At 47.2% G+C, this 17,512-nt stretch overlaps 1 protein-coding gene across 2 annotated transcripts in view; it reads right to left on the reverse strand.

The window, feature by feature from the left end:
- Nucleotides 1–941: 941 nt before the first annotated feature.
- The window catches only part of IGF2BP1 (insulin like growth factor 2 mRNA binding protein 1), a 65,918-nt gene continuing 49,347 nt past the window's right edge, over nt 942–17,512 (reverse strand). For both annotated transcript variants that reach the window (XM_048830239.2, XM_048830241.2), the window contains 6 exons: nt 16,613–16,735; nt 15,617–15,733; nt 14,714–14,788; nt 13,590–13,721; nt 12,805–12,918; nt 942–11,423 (listed from right to left, as the gene is read on the reverse strand). In XM_048830239.2, the coding sequence (XP_048686196.1) occupies nt 11,331–11,423; nt 12,805–12,918; nt 13,590–13,721; nt 14,714–14,788; nt 15,617–15,733; nt 16,613–16,735 (654 nt within the window). In that variant the 3' untranslated portion in view covers nt 942–11,330. The remainder of the gene's footprint in view (nt 11,424–12,804; nt 12,919–13,589; nt 13,722–14,713; nt 14,789–15,616; nt 15,734–16,612; nt 16,736–17,512) is intronic.

Below are 17,512 nucleotides of genomic sequence, written 5' to 3' on the forward strand. Positions count from 1 at the left end.
ACTCGGATGCAGCTGTGCTCCCAGCTGTGAGGGAGGTCACGTTGCTGCTGAATGGCTCCTGCCACAGTGCAGGGAGTCTCTGCAGCCCTGCTGTCACAGGAGCAGGTGAGTGGAGCCAATCCCTGCAGGTGCATGGTGCAGGAAAGGCTGCAGTCCTGGCACAGCAGAATACTGGCCAGGGGATTCTGCTCTGCCCTGCATCTTCCACCTGCAGGGATCGGGTGGCCCTGGCCCTGCGGCAGAGCCAGGAACCCTCTGCAGCCCCACTGTCATGGGAGTGGGTGAACAGGGCAGAGCAGAGACCCCTGGCCTGGCCAGCAAGGAGTCTGCCATGTGGAAGGCTGCTGAATGACACCTGCCTTCTCAATTATCCCAATTCCTGATGGGCTAAATCAAATCCGAGTCAGAATCATAGAATATCAGGGGTGGAAGGAAACTCAGGAGGTCATCTAGTCCAACCCCCTGCTCAAAGCAGGAGCAATCCCCAAATTCATCACTCTCAAATAAGCATTTAATGAAAGAAAATCATTTAACTATTTGTGTCTGAGCCAAAAGCAAGGATAGGCTACATTTGTCAGATACATTTGTTGAGTTACTTGTTCCGCTGCAATGAAATGTTCTACAATGGTCTTCACCTAAGGTGTTACATCTAGGCTGAGCTTCAGCAAGGAGCTTAAGCCAGGGGCAGGCAAACTTTTTGGCCTGAGGACCACATCGGGGAATAGAAATTGTATGCCGTTCAGATAATCAGGAGTATACTGTATTCAGTAACAAAGCTGTAACGCTGCAGAGAGTCCAGTGAGGCATCTGTGATAGTGTGAGGCATGCAGGTCTGCTAAGTCTGTGCCTTGAGTTATATTAGCACCCACCCATCCACACCTCAGCATCGCTGACCTCTTTGTTTCTCCTCAGAATGGAGATAAACACACACAGGTGCAGTATAATTTTTTTTTTGCTTTATTTTTAAAAATGAAACAGTGGAGTAAAGAGGTTTGTGGCAAAACCTAGCTGGAAGAAAAATGGAGCCCACGTCCATCCACAATCACAACTCCAGATCTGAGCCAACTAACCTGCCTCACAAAAGTACAAGGTAAAGAACATGGAGCAGAAGGGGAAAGGGGAGTAGAGAGAAAATAAACAATCAACCGAAGGGAGGAAAAATATCATTACAGTCAAGTACAACTTTTTGATGAATAGTCTGAAATTACATTGGATCAGTGACTCGGGGGCGGGGGGAAAGCAGCACTTTGTTCCACACACTTGTTTGAATAAATCAATCAGGTGGACAAGCTATTCCCCATGTCCCCCAATATCAAGCATGAGGGAGTACAGAACAACATGGCAGCTGACTGGGAATTTCAAAACCAGGATAACTGCAATATGCATTAGTTTTACCTCTATATGCACATCTGTGTATTGAACTGTCCTAAGCTTCAGATGATCATGTAAGAAGTCACTTTAGTCACACAATCCATTCCTGTTTGGTTGTTACTTTTATAATGCAGCCCTGATTGCTTTATCGTTAACCCATGCTGAGCACTGGTAAAAAGGAATCATCCAGATTTCATACCACTTAAAAATACTTCCCCACTTTAAAGGCATACCATCTGGATGCCGCTAAAGCAATGTGGTCCGAATGGCAATTGAATGCCAGTCTATGCAAAAGTGACCAGTCATCACACGAACAAAGCGTCCGCTGAGACAGAGGAGCGGAGAGAAGTTGTACTGCTGACAGAAGTAAATATCAAAGTTAAAAAGAAAAAAAAAAGTAATGGAATATTGAGCATTTTAAAAAAATTAGTCACAACTGAACAATTTAGCACTGCTGAGGTTTGGAACTTTTACAACGAATGAACACATTAAAGTGAAAAGAAAGCCCATACATTCTATTATTTTTTTTAAAAACATTTTTTCTTTGGAAAAAGAGAGTAATTTTTTCCTCTACACTACCGCATGTGGAGTTGCCACTACCTATTTTATTCTATTGTCACTAAGAGGTAGATAAACAAAAATGAATTGGTTATATAAGGTCATGTCCCCTTGTTTGACATGCAGGAAGCTAACGTACTCCATGGGCACTGGCTGTTTAAAGATAGCTGGAGGCTTCACAGAGGGGAGGAGTGGGATTAATCAATGTGGTGTGAAACTGCAGATCTGTAGGTTTTGTTCTTCACTGGAACAGATCTGATTAAAGGGACAGTGTCTTTTCTTTTTTTTGAAATGGGGAAGAAATTCATCCTTAAAGCCAGGGGAGATTATTTTGGGATGAATTGGATGCATCGTTAAAAAGCATAACTTCCTTAACTCTTTTAACACACACTAAATAATTTTGTAAAGACCCACTCTGCCCTGATTTATAGGCTGTGTAGTCCTATTAATTTCCCAGGACCTTAAAGCTAAAGCGATTTTAGCTAAGAATCTAATTTGTGTTCCATTAATAATTTCCTTTTTGCACTGTGGTCTGTTTGGCTGCTGTTTAGAATTAATTTAATTTTTCAGTTCCTTCCCAATCAGCACACTTGCTGCTGTTTTCAGGTGGGGAAATACAAATTTCCACAGGAATCTATAATTTAAAAAAGTATCCATGGAAACTGTTCTAGTTTGGCCAAATATTGCTTTTTGGGTCATAAAACCAACAGTGTGGGCCTGTGTTCACCTGACACCATCCCTTCAATCATTCACTGTTGAAGATCACCGCTCCTTTAACTGGTACACTGCACAGTTTACACCTTCCCTGCTGCCTTTGGGAATGGGGACGCTCACCTCTGTGGTGAGAAGGCGATAGGGCTTTTTCTCCCCTCCCACAGGCCAGTTTAAAAAACGGCCCAGCTTTGCCCACCGCCGCTCCTGCCATGTCACAAACAGACCCATGTCCGAGAGGTATTAATCTTGAACAAAAATTTTAAAAATTCTGTAATGTACAATAAAGCAGCAGGGTTCAAATGCATATTTAAATTAGGGATGGGCCAACTTTTAAAGGGTTCTGATTATCACCCTTCTGGCCGGATATCTATCTGAACCTCAGGGGCCTGAATGGCACCACGGCTCGTATGTCCTACCCTCCCCAGGCCTTGGCTCCCTCAAACCTGCTGTCGTTTTGACTCAGCAGGCTACTCCACCTTCTACTACCAGGTCTCTTCTAGGGAGTAGAGGGGTGGCACCTTCTCCCTCCTTCAGAGGAGAGCCTTAGCCCTACCTCTGAGGCAGCAGGAGCCAAAGGATCAGCCGCTGGGTGTGTCTTACCCGCCACAGCACTGGATTTCAGAGGTTCTTGAGAGTGCCCGGGGGCAAAATCCCCATGAGTTTGGCGGGATCTGACGTACGTTGACTGGTCTCTTATATTTTACGGTGATGGGATAATTATCGCCCTCCAGAGAGGCTCCCATTGCACCAAAGCAGGCTTCCTAGTCAGATTCCTATAAACGAGACGCCTGTAGTGGAAAAGGAGGAGGCATCATCTGTTCTCCTGCTTCACCAGCAAGAAGATCCCACACTGACTGGGAGGGGTAGTAAACTGCCCAACCACGCTTCTCCCTCCAGGAAACCTACCGCTGCGGAGGTTGGAGAGAGACCCTTCTCTGAGCTTTCAGGAAAGGTTCTGTTCGGGGCTTATTTCTGAGCCTAGGCAAAGCTGCAGGGTGGATACGCCCATCCTCTCCCATCTATCATTCAAATCTTATTGTAAGGTTTGAGGTAGTTTGCACATGTAAATTTCAAGCTTGCAGCACCTGCATGTTCTCAGGAATAAAATGATTTGAGAGCCTCTCGCTTATTTCATTCGCTCTGTATTTTACAAACTACGACTTAAAAAAAGTGGGGGGGCAAGGGGGGGGCGGGCAGGGATGATTCAACCGAATCACGGTGAATTTCTTTCTTCCTAAACAATACTGTAAGGGCCTGATCTGAAGCCCACTGCAGTCTTTATTGACTGCCAGTGAGTTCTGGATCAGAACTAAGGCTGCAATTTCCAAAGGAGTTAGGCATCCGGGCCAATATTTTCAAAAGTCACTCACCTTGACACTGGAAAGGGGTCTGATTTTAAGATAGTGCTGAACCCCGCCTTCTGAAAACTGGGTCTCCTTTAAAATGTCCCAGCTTGGACACCCAGTAATTGCAGCATCCAAACAATCACAAGTCGCTTCTGACAATTTTGGCCCTCGATTCCCTGGTAGGATTTGGACGCCCAACTCCTTTTACACCTCCAAGCAAAACCCCAGCTGAAATTAACAGTAGCACTGCTGATATGTTCACAGGCCAACCGATTTGTTCATTCCTTCCAGACCGGTCTCGAGAAGAGAGTGAATTAGAGTTTCAAAAACATTATCTGTGCCCTCTCAGGAGCATACGTGTTTCACAGGACCGCACCGATTTCATTAAAAAGAAAAAAAAAGAAAAAAAACCAGAAAACCTCTTGGCTACTGTATGCTTAAAAAAAAGAAGAAAGTTCCAAAAAAATTTTTAAAAGCCTATGATGTGTGTCCCATTTCACGGGAACAGTAAAGCAAATCCTGTATTTGTTTTTTAAAAAAATTAAATTAAAAAAAGTCTTCAACTGTCTCATACCAAGTCTGCGTTTCTGATATTTTTTTCCCCAGGATGTAAAAATCATCAAAATATTTGGAGCTAAACATTAAAAAAAAAGACTTTTCTGATACTATATTACTAATGTTTACGGGTTTTTTCTTGCTAAAAAACCAAAACCAAACCAAAATCTAATGCCCAGGAAACATAAAATGTAGCTTAGAGGCAGTTTCTTTTTAATATTTACACTGAATTTGAGTCTCTTAACTCCTTAAAAACCTTCCAAGTATGTCAGTTTGGTTAGGTTGCAATTATCACTGCCAGCAAAGGAGCACATCATCCGCCATAGCTACTCAACCATAGCTATGTGTTTTTAATTGCCGAGAAAGTGTTCAGAGCTCAGAAGAGAAAAATAACTGCGCATGCTGGTTTAGTCATTTTTGCCCCTTGCTGAATGGCATGACAAGATTACGATAGCGCTAGGTAGGTGAACCAAAAAATATTGTGTTGTTTTAGTTACTGCTAATAATAATACTTTGCACTCTATATGGCACTGAGGATTGCAAAGTGCTTCAAAAAGATTAATTTGTTAATCCTCACAACAGCCCTGTGAGGTAGGTATCATTATACCCATTCCACAGATGGGTAAACCGAGGCACAGAGAAGTGGATTTTTTTTTTTTTTTTTTTTTGCCCCTAAGCCACAAAGCAAGCGACAGCGCTGGGCACAGAAGCCTGTCTTCTAACCACTAGACTGCACTGCTTCCCTAATTTAAATTCTACACCTTGAAGCTACCTAATGCATTACAGCCTCCCCTGTCCTCCGGAATGAACCCAGATTCTGTCCCACTTTTTATTCCCCTCAAGTTTAAAACCCAGGGAACGTTTTCAGACCCTTTGAAAAGGATCTACAGGAACCAAACCAACCAATTTCCCTTAGTCGAGGAAATGTGCATGCTGGAGAAACTCTGCTGCTTCTGCTATCATCAAAATGAGGTGCCAGCTCAGAAGAGACGAGGCATTTCTCTGCTCCTCACCCTGTCCAAAGCCAGCCCTGGCTCTACAGAGGATGATGCTCTTGGTAATGCTTCCCTTTTGATTTCAAGCCTAAAGATCCTGCCACTTAACAAGGGTTTGCCTCCAGGGCTTCCGGTGCCTGTTGAACTTTAATAGGCCTGTTGAGAAATTGTTCACGTTTCTTTTTAATTCTTGGTGGACTAGAAATTTATTTGCATCATCGGATCCCTTTTACTTGTTATTCATTTCGGACTGGCTCAAAGCTCAGCCAAGTCTCCTTCCATTGACTTCGCTGGGCTTTGCAGCTGGTCCATACAAAGGGCTCCTTGCATAACGCTGTCGTCTAGGCTGGTGCCAGAGAACTACAGTAGGTGAACAGTACAAGAATCTGCACAGAACAGGCCTGTTGCTTATGGGGAGTAACTTCACTGATACTCAAAGCAACTCTGCACTGGGAGACCTAGCTCTCTCTGATTCCTTAAACAGGTGCCTAAGTCCCATCAAAGTCAATAGGACTGAAGCCTGTGTAAGTGCTTTCCTGAATCAGGGCCTCAGGGAGGAGATAAGTGATTTGCATAAGTCCACAGAGTAGAAACAGAATTCAAACTCAGGATATCCTAGCTCCCTGGCCTGTCCAGAAACTACTAGGCAATGCTGCCTTCCTTAATGGAAACAATGTTATTTCTAAAGCATTGATCCCAGCAGTCTCTTAGCACCAGAGTAATCACAACCGATCGGTGACAAAGATGCCCCCTTGAGCACACAGAAACAGTATTAAAATGGTGCAATGCTTCTGAACATTTTATGGGGCTAGGCCTGTATTATGGAAAATACCAGAGGTTTCCACTGAATAATCAAACTCTGGGTAAGTGGCAGGACCCCCTCAATAGAACACTGCAACAATCAGATTTACAGTACTGTGGGTTTGTTTGTTTTTTCTCTCGATGATACAGTTTGAACCAGTTATCAAAAATGCTTGCTGTTGGAAAATACAATTCACCGATGTCTGAATAAACTGTTCTGTGAAAGTCTGTAAAAAGTAGCGAGCCAGAGATTTAAAGAAGTAGGAAACCGTTTTTCATAGGACAAGATGACAAATGTAGTTAAAAGAAAAAAAAAATCAAATCAACTGCATCAACCTGAAATCTATTCCACTTCTTTCCTACCACGTCTTGTAACCTTCTGCCCTCAGAGGAGACAGGTGCAAGGAGTCAGAAATTAAAACCTTGACTACCCAAACCTTCCAGAGATAAAAAGGAGAATTAGCATCCTGCTTTCTCCTCACTTGCGCTTTGGAACGTGTCACCCATTCAAGGGGGATTTTTAACTCCCGGTTTGTTTGTTTGACATTTCCTGTCTCTACAGAAAAAGGGTCATTACTTCTTTAAAGCTGCAAACATTTAGGGGCTCAATCCAGCGTTCTTCACGCACCCAGAATTCCCACTGAGTTTTGGGGGCACGGGACGCAGGTTCAGCCTCTTTAGAATTGATTTTACCACCGCGGATCTTTTAACATGACATTCTAAAAAAAGGGTTAATTCCTGCAGGTACAATAAAAAGTAGCAAGATGTGATTAAAAATGTGAACCTTTCTAATAGTGATAGCTGGGTTCACATCTCTCTCTCTCTTTATTTTTTTTCCTTGCTGTCTGCATGTATAAAATTTCAGCTCCCATTTCTCTCTCTCTTTTTAATTATTTGTTTATCCTCGGTAAAACTGAGGCAATCTCTGTAAAATACTTAAAGCATCATAGTGGAGAAGATGGTCTGACGCTGCCTATTTAGATACTGGAGGCGGATCCATTTGGGTTGGTTAGTGAAGTATTTAGATTACTTGGAATTACCACACAGCGGGCCAATTCATGAAACATACCAGCCAGCCCCTCCGCATGACATATTTCATTGCTGATTTCAATGGCTAGGAATTATTGCTTGATAGCAAATCCATTCTACTCTCTTTCCCTTTCGTGAAATGTTTCTAATCTAAGGCTCTTTAACAGTTTGGGGATCTGATAAGAGTTGGGTTAAGCGTGGACTTTATTCCAAGGGCTAGATTAAAAAAAGAAAAGAAAAATCCTAATCAAAAAGTTGGTGGGTTCTAACGATCAAAATCCTTGATGAATTTCTACAGCCAATCACTCTTGCATCACGGTGAAATTAACCACCCCACTTTAAAAGGCCAAAAATTAGCTGCTGCCATCTTTTCCACTATGTCTGAAATTTCTGTCGTTCTCAATAGAGAGCTCATAACACTCTGTTACCTGCACATAACTCCTGGCTCATAAGAAATTATGAAACGTAACTTCTCTTTTCATTAAAAAAATAAAATATTCAAGACTATCAGCTTTTATATAAAATATCAGCAAGCCCCAAAAACAAAACAAAAAACAATGGCTGAGGTAACTTCATACCTTGAGGTAGCTTTTTTTCTTTTCTTTTCTTACCTTTTTTTTTTCTCCTTGTTGCTAAAACACACAGCAATACCTGACTTTCCCCACATCTTGTTGTTGCAATGTTTAAAGGACAGTAACTGCTTGTATGTTCCCTTTATCAAAACTAGCAAGCATCCCTGCAGCTGCGTAATCCAAATTCAAAGACGGTCATAACTCAGGCTACGTCTACAGTATGCGATAGCAGCTTATGTAGCCAGACCTGGGCTAGCATTGCTCTAGCTAGCATGATGAAAAAGAGCAATGAAGATAGGGGGCCGTGGACTTCAGTGTGGTCACCCTTGGTACGTCCTTGCATTGCTAGCCTGTGCCACTGAATCTTCACTGCTATTTTTAGCTGTGCTAGCTAGATTGAAGCTAGCGTGGGCACGGCAACCCATGCTGCAGTCACACCTCTGATTACAGTGTAGCTATAACCTAAGCAAGATGTACAAAGGAATGCACCGGCAGAACAAAAGGTCTGGTCTCCCCTACAAAAACAAATCAATGCAAGGGTGGTTCCCGGCTCGCTTCTTGGAGCCTAGATAGATCACTGAATTCCAATATCCCACCCGTCCTCTGGCTACACAGGCAGAGGGTGTTCTCAGTTATACTCCACTTCTCCCAATTCTCCACTGCCCTGCACTTCATGAAGACTCTTACGTCAGGGCAGAATCGGTGTAAAATGCTACCAGGTCAGAGCGGCCGCATTGATGCGATTGCACGAGGGCCTAAGGCAACGGAATGCCAGGCCCGCTGACTCCCGTGGAATTAACTCTGCTTTTACACCGGCATTACGGAGCGCAGAGTTGTAGACCTTAAGTTAAACAACAGACTTCCATGGAGCGTCTCTGGATTTACCCTGGAGTCACGGAGAGCAGGAGCTGACCCCTATAAATCCTCCTGCTTCTCTGGAAGTCACTTCCACCTGACCTCAATGGTGCAGGATTGGGCCTGAAGGCTGCCTATCCCAGCTGGTTCAGTGCTGTATGGGTGAAGGGTAAAGCAGCACTTCAGGGGCTGCTTTCAGCTAAGCCAGCTTGAGGGATCCATGCCTAGGGAAGACGAGACCTTGCCCTGTGTCTAAGATGCCATCACAGCAGTTACTGTCCCTTCCAAATACTCATATAAAAATCATTAAAATATATTTAAAATATAAAAATCCACATAAGAGTGACTGGATTCAGTAACCATATTACATTCTTTTGACGTATATATTTGGTTTTGTCTCATGAAAACAAGGTATTTTTTACTGCAGAAAAGTTTTGCTTGCGGGTTTACATTTTTATTTTTGTTTAAATGTGCTGAATTTCAGGAATTCCCCCACCACCTAGAGAGAATAAAGGGAAAAGTAAAAGACAAATAACCCCAGGAGAGTTTATTTGAATTGGGATCCTTGTTCCTAGTTAGCTGCTAAACCTTCCCTGGGTGTTTTCAAAGATTCTGTCCTTTTCTGTTTAGGCTGCAATTTTCAGAGGCCAGTAGGAATTGGGTGCTCAAATTCCGTTGGATGCCTGCTGTCTGCAGTGAGGTGAGCAGGTGCCTGATGATAATAATACTAATACCTAGATTTTATCAGCAGTAGATGTCAAAGCATTTACAAGAGGAGGTAAGCATCATTATCCCCATTTGTAGATGGGGAAACTGAGGCACAAACACTTCCCCAAGAACACCCACCAAGCTACTGGCAGAGTGGGGAATAGAACAGGGTTTCTCACCCTTTTTCTTTCTAGGCCCCCTCAACATGCTATAAAAACTCCATGGCTCACCTGTGCCACAACAACTGGTTTTCTGCATATGAAATCCAAGGCTAGTGTTAGGGTGTAACAAGCAGGGCACAGGGGGCCCCATGAAGCTAAGTTGCTCAGGCTTCGGCTTCAGCCCCAAGTGGTGGGGCTCAGGGCACCAGGCTTCTGCCCCATTTGGCTTTCCACCCTGGGCCCCAGCATGTCTAACGCTGGCCCTGCTCAGCGGACCCCTGAAACCTGCTTGGCGGACCCCTGAAACCTGCTCGCTGCCTCCTAGAGAGCCCCGGACCCCTGGCTGAGAACTGCTGGAATAGAATACAAGTGTCCTGTCCTAGTGCAGCGATCTATCCACTAGACAGTACTGCCTCCCAGGCATGAGCCTGTCCATTCATTTCTGTAAGAGCTTCCAGTTTTTGGCCTCTCTTGAGGTGTGAAGCCCTGCCTTCAGCTGAACACCTGACACTCTCAGGGTTGGTTAAAAATCCTGGCCTTAGTTTTTTTTAAAAAAATAAGATGATTATTAAATAGAGGAAGGTTTAATCATATTTCCTACAAAGCAATTTTTTTGGGGGGGGCGGGGGTTCATTGTTTAAAAGAGGGAGGGACCTCAGATGATTTCATTCTTGTGAATAGTGTCGCTTGGTAGGATGGGGCATCATGCCTGGTTCTTTCCAGTGCTGATCACCCAGAAAGGTTACTGTTTAGGTTTGCTTGTGCTAGGTTAGCCTTGGCATTTCTCCCCAATTCTGCAATCATTTCATAGGCTTAATTTAAAAAAAAACACCAAAAACAAACAAACAAACAAACATACATCCTGGAAAAAATAGCTGCTCTCCTGTCTTATAAGGCTTTGCAAAGTCATTGCACTGAGTTTGATACACAATGGAAGAGTTTTCTCTCCTCCATCACGTTCTCAGATATTCTAAGTGCAGGGTTCCCGTGTTATCCAAGTCCATTTTGTTCTAAGACCTTCACCCACGCTGGATTTTATTGTGAATGGGAGTAGGAGAGTAGGAACCATCCTATCTGCTGGAATTTCTAAAATCAGCACTAAGAAAAGTTACTTTGCTCTAGGATTTTTTTTTTCTTTCTTTTTTTTTTTTTAAATCAGTCTGATTTCTACGTGTAACATGATGGCCAGAAAGCAGCACCCTGGACTGGCCCGCAAAAGTCAACTTAAATGAGCATCTAGGTTGCATCTGCTGCAGTGCAGGGTGGCGGGAGGGGGACGGACTGTTTCCAATTTTAATTGCTACGCGCTAGATTCACTGCAGGGCTGCAGCAAGGGATGGTGGAACCTCCGTTGCTAGGCGCTGGCCAATCACAGCAGCAAGAGGGTGTGGGGGGGGGTGACACACCACAGCACATGTTGCCTCATTTAAGCAGCCTTTGCGGCCTAGAGGTTGTTTAGCTAATTGATCAAGTTTTTTCTTTCTTTTTTTTTTTTTTTAAAATGTAGGCATCTACCTTGGAAGCCAATCAAACTGCCTTTTAATCTCAATCTGGTCATGAAAAATCATCGTCTGTCTACGGTAACTGATTCCCAGCCACTCTTAAGCCCGGCATCGACTCATTCGTTTTCCACTTTTTGTCACAGTCGTTGCGCGCTAACCGCTCTTATTTCCGCCGCGCTTGCGTCTGGCCGCTCTGTCCCTTCTGATGCTGCTGTTTCACCTGGGCCAGGATATCACGTATCTTGCGCTGCGCCATCTGGGAGAAGAGGAGCCGGGGCGGAGTTAGCAATAGGCAGTGTGGTCAAGCGCTCAGAGGGCGGGACTGGGCATTCGAAGACCTGCCTCAGTGCACTTCATTGCTCTCCGCCCACCTTTTATCTATTTAGACCAGTGGTTCTCAAACTGTGAGTCAGGACCCCAAAGTGGGTCACGACCCCATTTTAATGGAGTCATCAGGGTTGGCGTTAGACTTGCTGGGGCCCAGGGCTGAAGCCTAAGCCCAAAACCCACCGCCTGGGGCTGAAGCCCGAGGGCTTCAGCCCTGGGTGTCAGGGCTCAGGCGTCAGTCCCCCCGCCTGGGGTCGTGTCATAATTTTTGTTGTCAGAAGGGGGTCCTGGTACAATGAAGTCTGAGAACCCCTGATTTAGACTAAGTTCTGGGGCAGAGCAGGGACTGTCTCTCACTCTACGTCTGTACAGCACCTAGCACAATGGGGCGGTGATCCTGGCTGCTATAGTTGTACAGCAGGAGAGAGAGAGAGAGAGTGTCTGTGTGTGTGTTTGTTGTGGTTGCAGTTTGGAACGTAATATACTTTAATCCAGTGCTCTCCCACCTTCTTATGCCCAAGATCACTTTTTGAATTTAAGGGCAACCCAGGATCTACCCTGCCCCTTCCCTGAGGCCCTGCCTCGCTCACTCCATCCCCCCACCGCTCGCTCTCCCTCACCCTAACACACTTTCACTGGGCTGGGACAGGGGGTTGGGGTTCGGGAGTGGGTGCAGGCTCTGGGCTAGCTCTTTGGGGCTGAGACCATGTCCAGCCCATTGGTTGCACAGTGCTCGGCAGAAGGGGGCCTCGATCGTGATCGGACCCTCTGGGGCCTCTCCTAATACAATATTAAATAAACAAGTCTAGTAAAAATTCTCGCCCTTTCTTTGGCGCCTTCCAGCGGAGGATCTCCAAAGCACTTTACAACCATTACTGAGCTAAGCCTCAAAAAACTCTGCAGCTAGGTTCCATTATCTCTTTTACACATGGGGAAACTGAGGCACAGAGTGGGGACGCAACCTGTTCACGGTCCCACAGGGAGTTAGTGGCAGAGAAAGAATGAGAACTCGGGGGTCGTGCAAAGTTCATAACTAATATCAATTCATTTCTTTAGGAACTTGTCTCTCCTGGGCTTAGCCTCTCTTGAGGCTCAGGGGTTCTCCCTGCTGGTGGTAGGTCTCTCCAATTGTAGGACCACAGACTACCCTGTCCTCTCCCCTCAGTGATGGTGCATGCACACATACAAACACACAACTGCAGGCTGCTAGCAGGGCTTTACAAGTTCCCATCTGCCTCCTATGTTCTCTCCTCTTCCCCTCCTCCCTCCCAGCACAAGCCCTGCAGAGAGAGAGATTCCAGTCTCCGTACCTGGCTGGCATAGAAGTGTCCAATGATTTTTACAATGACTTGCTCGTTCTCATCAGGCGTCTGGTCCCGGGGCACCACCACCTCTGCAGCCGTCAGGTTCTGCAGTTCGTTGACCTACAGGAAAGCGGCAGAGCCCACCCGGTTACTGCACCGTTTCAGGAAGAAGAATTAAAAAAAAAACAACCAAAAACCTGCCCCCCAGATTTTGCATTTCTCCAGCTGGCAAAAAATAATAATAAAAAAATTGCTCCCACCCACCACGCTGGGCTTTGCATGGAGCTCAGAGTGTGTGAGAGCTGCCCACCTCACAGGAGGACAGTAACCAGGCCTAGCTTGTGAAATCAAGGATGCTCACAGGCTGCCTTCGCCGATGGCCTCCTCTCTGCTTTGATACGTGTCCAGGGGAGCAGCAATTGAACCTTGGATCTTGAGATAGCCCCGCCTCCTCTGTGGCCCTGCCCTTGCTCCATCCTCTCCTGTGGGTTACCAGCTGTTTCTTCCTTGCTCCTCACCTGACCCTCCTGCCTTCCACACTGGTATGTGGGCCAAGGGAGGAGAACAATCCCCTGCCAGGTCAGCAGGGGAGCTGGGAAACAAAAGCACCAGCAAAAAACCCCTCCAAGCAATAGTCTTGACCCAGGTCTGCCTCACAGCATCCCCTCCTCTCCTCCCGCAGTGACTGCTTCCTAGCCATGATAGCCGATCTTCAAAAGCTTCCACACCTGGGGATGAACCAGGCTCCTAACCCTGTCTCCCTGATTCTCCTTCTCCTTGTTTTCACTTACAGTTTTGCCTCCTTTTCCGATAACTCGCCCTGCAGCCGAAGCAGGGACCCTAATGTGCGTCTCCAGCTTTACTTCTTCTTTAGGCCCAAAAAAGTTTTCCTCCTTGAGTTTGCCATAAATTCGTCCTTGTGCCTGTGAGAGGGGTTGGGGAAAGTGGTTAAACTCTGCTTGTGATCTCTGGATCCAAGGTAGTACTTCTCCTGGGGATTTTTTTCTCTCTGGTCTCGGGACACAAAGTTATTGATGGGGCCAGACCAACCTGAGATCTGATTGCACTGTTGCTAGAACAGTAACTGGGAGATTAGCCCTGTTGATACAGTCATGCAGCTCTCTAAGGCTGGGGGTTCTCAACTGGGTGGGCAAATAGGTGATGGGAGGCTTCCATGGGAGGGGGCTCCCACTAAAGAAAATGCGATCCTGGTAAGGAAATGGCTGAGAACCACTGCTTTAAGGGGCATTAAAAAAAGGCCTCAAGAAACAAAATACTAAGCTGCCCAAATACAATGGTGATGGGTGCCCATGTAAGAGAGGGAGCAACACTACACTCAGGAATGCCAGTGCCAGAATGCATGCCCACCCAAACTTCTTACCCGTTTCTACATAGAGTCATAGAAATGTAGGGATGGAAGGGACCTTGAGCAGTCATCTAGTCCAGCCCCCTGAGCTGAGGCAGGACCAAGTGAACCTAAACCATCCCTGACTGGTGTCTGTCCAGCCTGTTCTTAGAAACTTCCAGTGATGGGGGTTCCACAGCCGCCCTAGGTTACCTCTTCCAGTGCTTAACCACCCTTATCATGAGAAAGTTTTTCTTAATATCTAACCTAAATCTCCCTTGCTGCAGATTAAGCCCATTACTTCTTGTCTTACCATCAGTGGACATGGAGAACACTTGATCACAGTCCTCGTTGTAACAAGCCCTTAACCTATTTGAAAACTCTAGTTTAAGTAATCTGTATTATTGCCCACACCTAGGGTGCGGGTTTGCACACGTGTTTCAAGCTGGGGAGAGCTGCACTGGTGAAAGTCACATGGGCACTAAGGTTCTGCACCAAGGCAGCTACCCCCTGGGCTAAAATTCTCATGCAGACAAGGCCTATGGGGATTGTAGTAATGGAGGAAGGAACCTTGAACTGAGCTTCTGGCGGTCCAGTGATTATAACCATGCGCACTTTGGAATCTGGTGTCTCGGGTGGCGCGATCTGAAAGGGAGAAGGGAGACAATTTTAACACAGGAGAGGAAAGCATTAGGGGGCAGGTGGTTTCCTTCCTGCCCCATGCCCAGCTTGCTATTGTTATTCTAGTCTTTTAAACAAAATGAAATGGCGGGAGATCCCACTCTTGAGAACACCAAGCATGCAGGGCGAGCCATGCTAGCGAATTTCCACCCGGATATAAAATCACAGTAGGATTGGGGAGGAAGGGGTGTGGGGTTCTAAACCGAATCGCCTCCTGAGTTATCCAGCTCAAGGGGCATAAGGGAGACAAGCAGAGACAGCCAATTGAAAAAAAAAATCGCTGGGAATTATACTTAAGCCAGGCAGGACTGGGTTGCTTCTGGCCACAAAGCCTTTGGTCTGCTACTATAGGCTGGCAAAGAACAGAGAGGGCAACCCATTGCCATCTGGTGGCTCTCCAGAGATCTACATGCAACGAGTTTGCCAGATCTCAGCCCAGCTCCCAGCCAACAAAGTGTCCACATCACAGAAATCACCACCATGCCAGCGGGACTCAGCCGAGGCCAAGGACTGGATGGACGGTGGGGACTGAAAACGAAGGCAGCGAGGGTGCTGGGGGAAGCATGTAGTGTTGCGGCATCTCATCCTGGGAGAAACCCTCAGAGCTGCTGGGCCAGCTTTTTTCCCCCGCCAGCACTAAAAGTATGTCCAGTTGTTTGCTCAGAGCTAACCTGTCAGAAGGGCTCATCGGGATCACCGGACCACTGGCTGCCTTCCTTGCAGCTGGTTGCATTTTACTTACTAACGGGAAATACCGTATGTGGCGACCGCAAAGCCGCCTTGGAAGGCTACCTTGATGGAGGCGCTCGCAAATCGGGAGAGCTGTTTAATGTGCTGGCCTTTCTTGCCGATGATCGCGCCGACTGCCTGAGCAGGGATGAAGACGTGCACCGTCTCTTGCTCTGGGGGCTGCGGGCAGAATGCTCAGTATTACCGTTAAGGGTCAAATTAAATTGGACGGATCCAAACAAAGCAAACTGCCTAACGTAATGGGCACAAAGCCAGCGGGGCTGCTAGATGGGCACTGCGTGTCCTCAGGATCCATGGACCGTCTGTCTGCGGCTCGGGCTCACTGCAGACAGACACCCCGGGTGACAGCAGGGATCAAGCCCGGGACCTTCAACAGTGAGGGTCTACTCCTGCAAGGGGCTGAAAGCATACAGCACCTTCTGGGAGGAGACCTAACCACGAATTGGTAGTGGGCTCTTGTCTGTGTCGGTCGCCACTAGAGGGAGACACAATCACAGACACTCAGCCCGCGATTTGCACTTCGTAAGAGCTGGATCCATACAGTCATTTCCCTGGTTGCAAAGAGCCCCGGGGAACCAGTGGCTGCTGGTCCTTCATGTTCTCTTCTTGGGAGGGGGGTCTGCCTTTCATCTCACGTCCCAGGTGTGCCGCAGCCAACTGGAGCCACTTGCCGTGTTACAAGGAAAGCACAGAGGCCAAACATACCAGTTTCGTCCCTTTTCGAAGGAGATCTCCAGACCGGGCACCCGAGCTACAAGGGAATCCATGCCTGCTACAGCATGCCCAAGAGCCACGAGACTGGAGTTCAACCCATGTCTCAGATAGGAGCACTCCAAATTCTGGGCATGTAAAACCAGGCAACCCAAGCCCATCTCTGTGTAGAATAAAACCAGGCCGGGATCACAGACACAGGGCTTCGGGAATCATCATCTGAGCAGCAAGCCAGAGCACGTCCAGTCCCGTTCCCCCCTTCCCCGCCCAGGAGCCGCTCTCCCTAAACAAGCGGGATTGATTCAAGCAACCATGGCATCCGCCTACCATGAAGGAGTTATATGGAGCAGCCCCGGAGATGCTGCTTGGAGGAGGTGGCACCGCATTGGAAGAAGCCGGGAAGAGTCCGACAGCAGCCAGGTTAAGGCCGGGGATCAGATGAGACTGTAGCTGAGAGAAGGAGAGACAGGGATAAGACGGGGAGGGAAACACAGGCACGTTGTTATTGGGGTCACAGCAGCAACTACGGTGGCCTCCAACTGAGATCAGAGCCCCATCAGGCTAGACTCTGTCTGTGTTACTCTGCGCCCCTGGGGAGGGGGTGTCATGGGCCAGAGATGTCACGGGCATCAGGGACTGAACCCGGGAACTCTGGAGAACTAAATGGTCATCAACCCCCAAAGAGCAGGAACAGATGATAACACAGCTGGGTGACTCACTATAGCAGGGGTAGCCAGACTCTTTTATAGATAAAGTGCAGCTCTCGGAGCCCCCCACCCCCGACCCCCTCATTCTCTATCTACTAGACTGGGGGGGGTGGGGGAGGGTCGCTCGGGGGTTCTGCCCCGCAGCAGGGTGATGGGGCTAGAGGCTACTGCCAGAGACAACTGGTGCCTGCTGAGAGTTGGGGGGGGGGGGCCCAGGGGGAGGGGGGACAACAATTTAAACAGCTTGAGCAGCAGCCCCCTCCCTGCAGCTCCCAGCTGTTTAGCCATGCAGGGAGGGCGCCCGGCTGCACCATGTGACTGAGTGGAGCCAGCAAACCCTGGAAAAAATCTGGGTAGGGGGCACATGACCCCCCGAGCCCATGTAGGCGTGCCCCGTGCAGCTGAAGCTCCAAGCCCTGCGGGCGCACCCTGGCTCTCAAATTGTTGTGTGCGGCTTGGGCGGTCGGTACGTTTGGCCGCCCCGCTCTGTAGGGACGGTCCAGCAGTGGAACAAGCTGCC

Source organism: Caretta caretta, chromosome 27, assembly GCF_965140235.1.
Source record: "Caretta caretta isolate rCarCar2 chromosome 27, rCarCar1.hap1, whole genome shotgun sequence".
NCBI classification, from domain to species: domain Eukaryota; kingdom Metazoa; phylum Chordata; order Testudines; family Cheloniidae; genus Caretta; species Caretta caretta.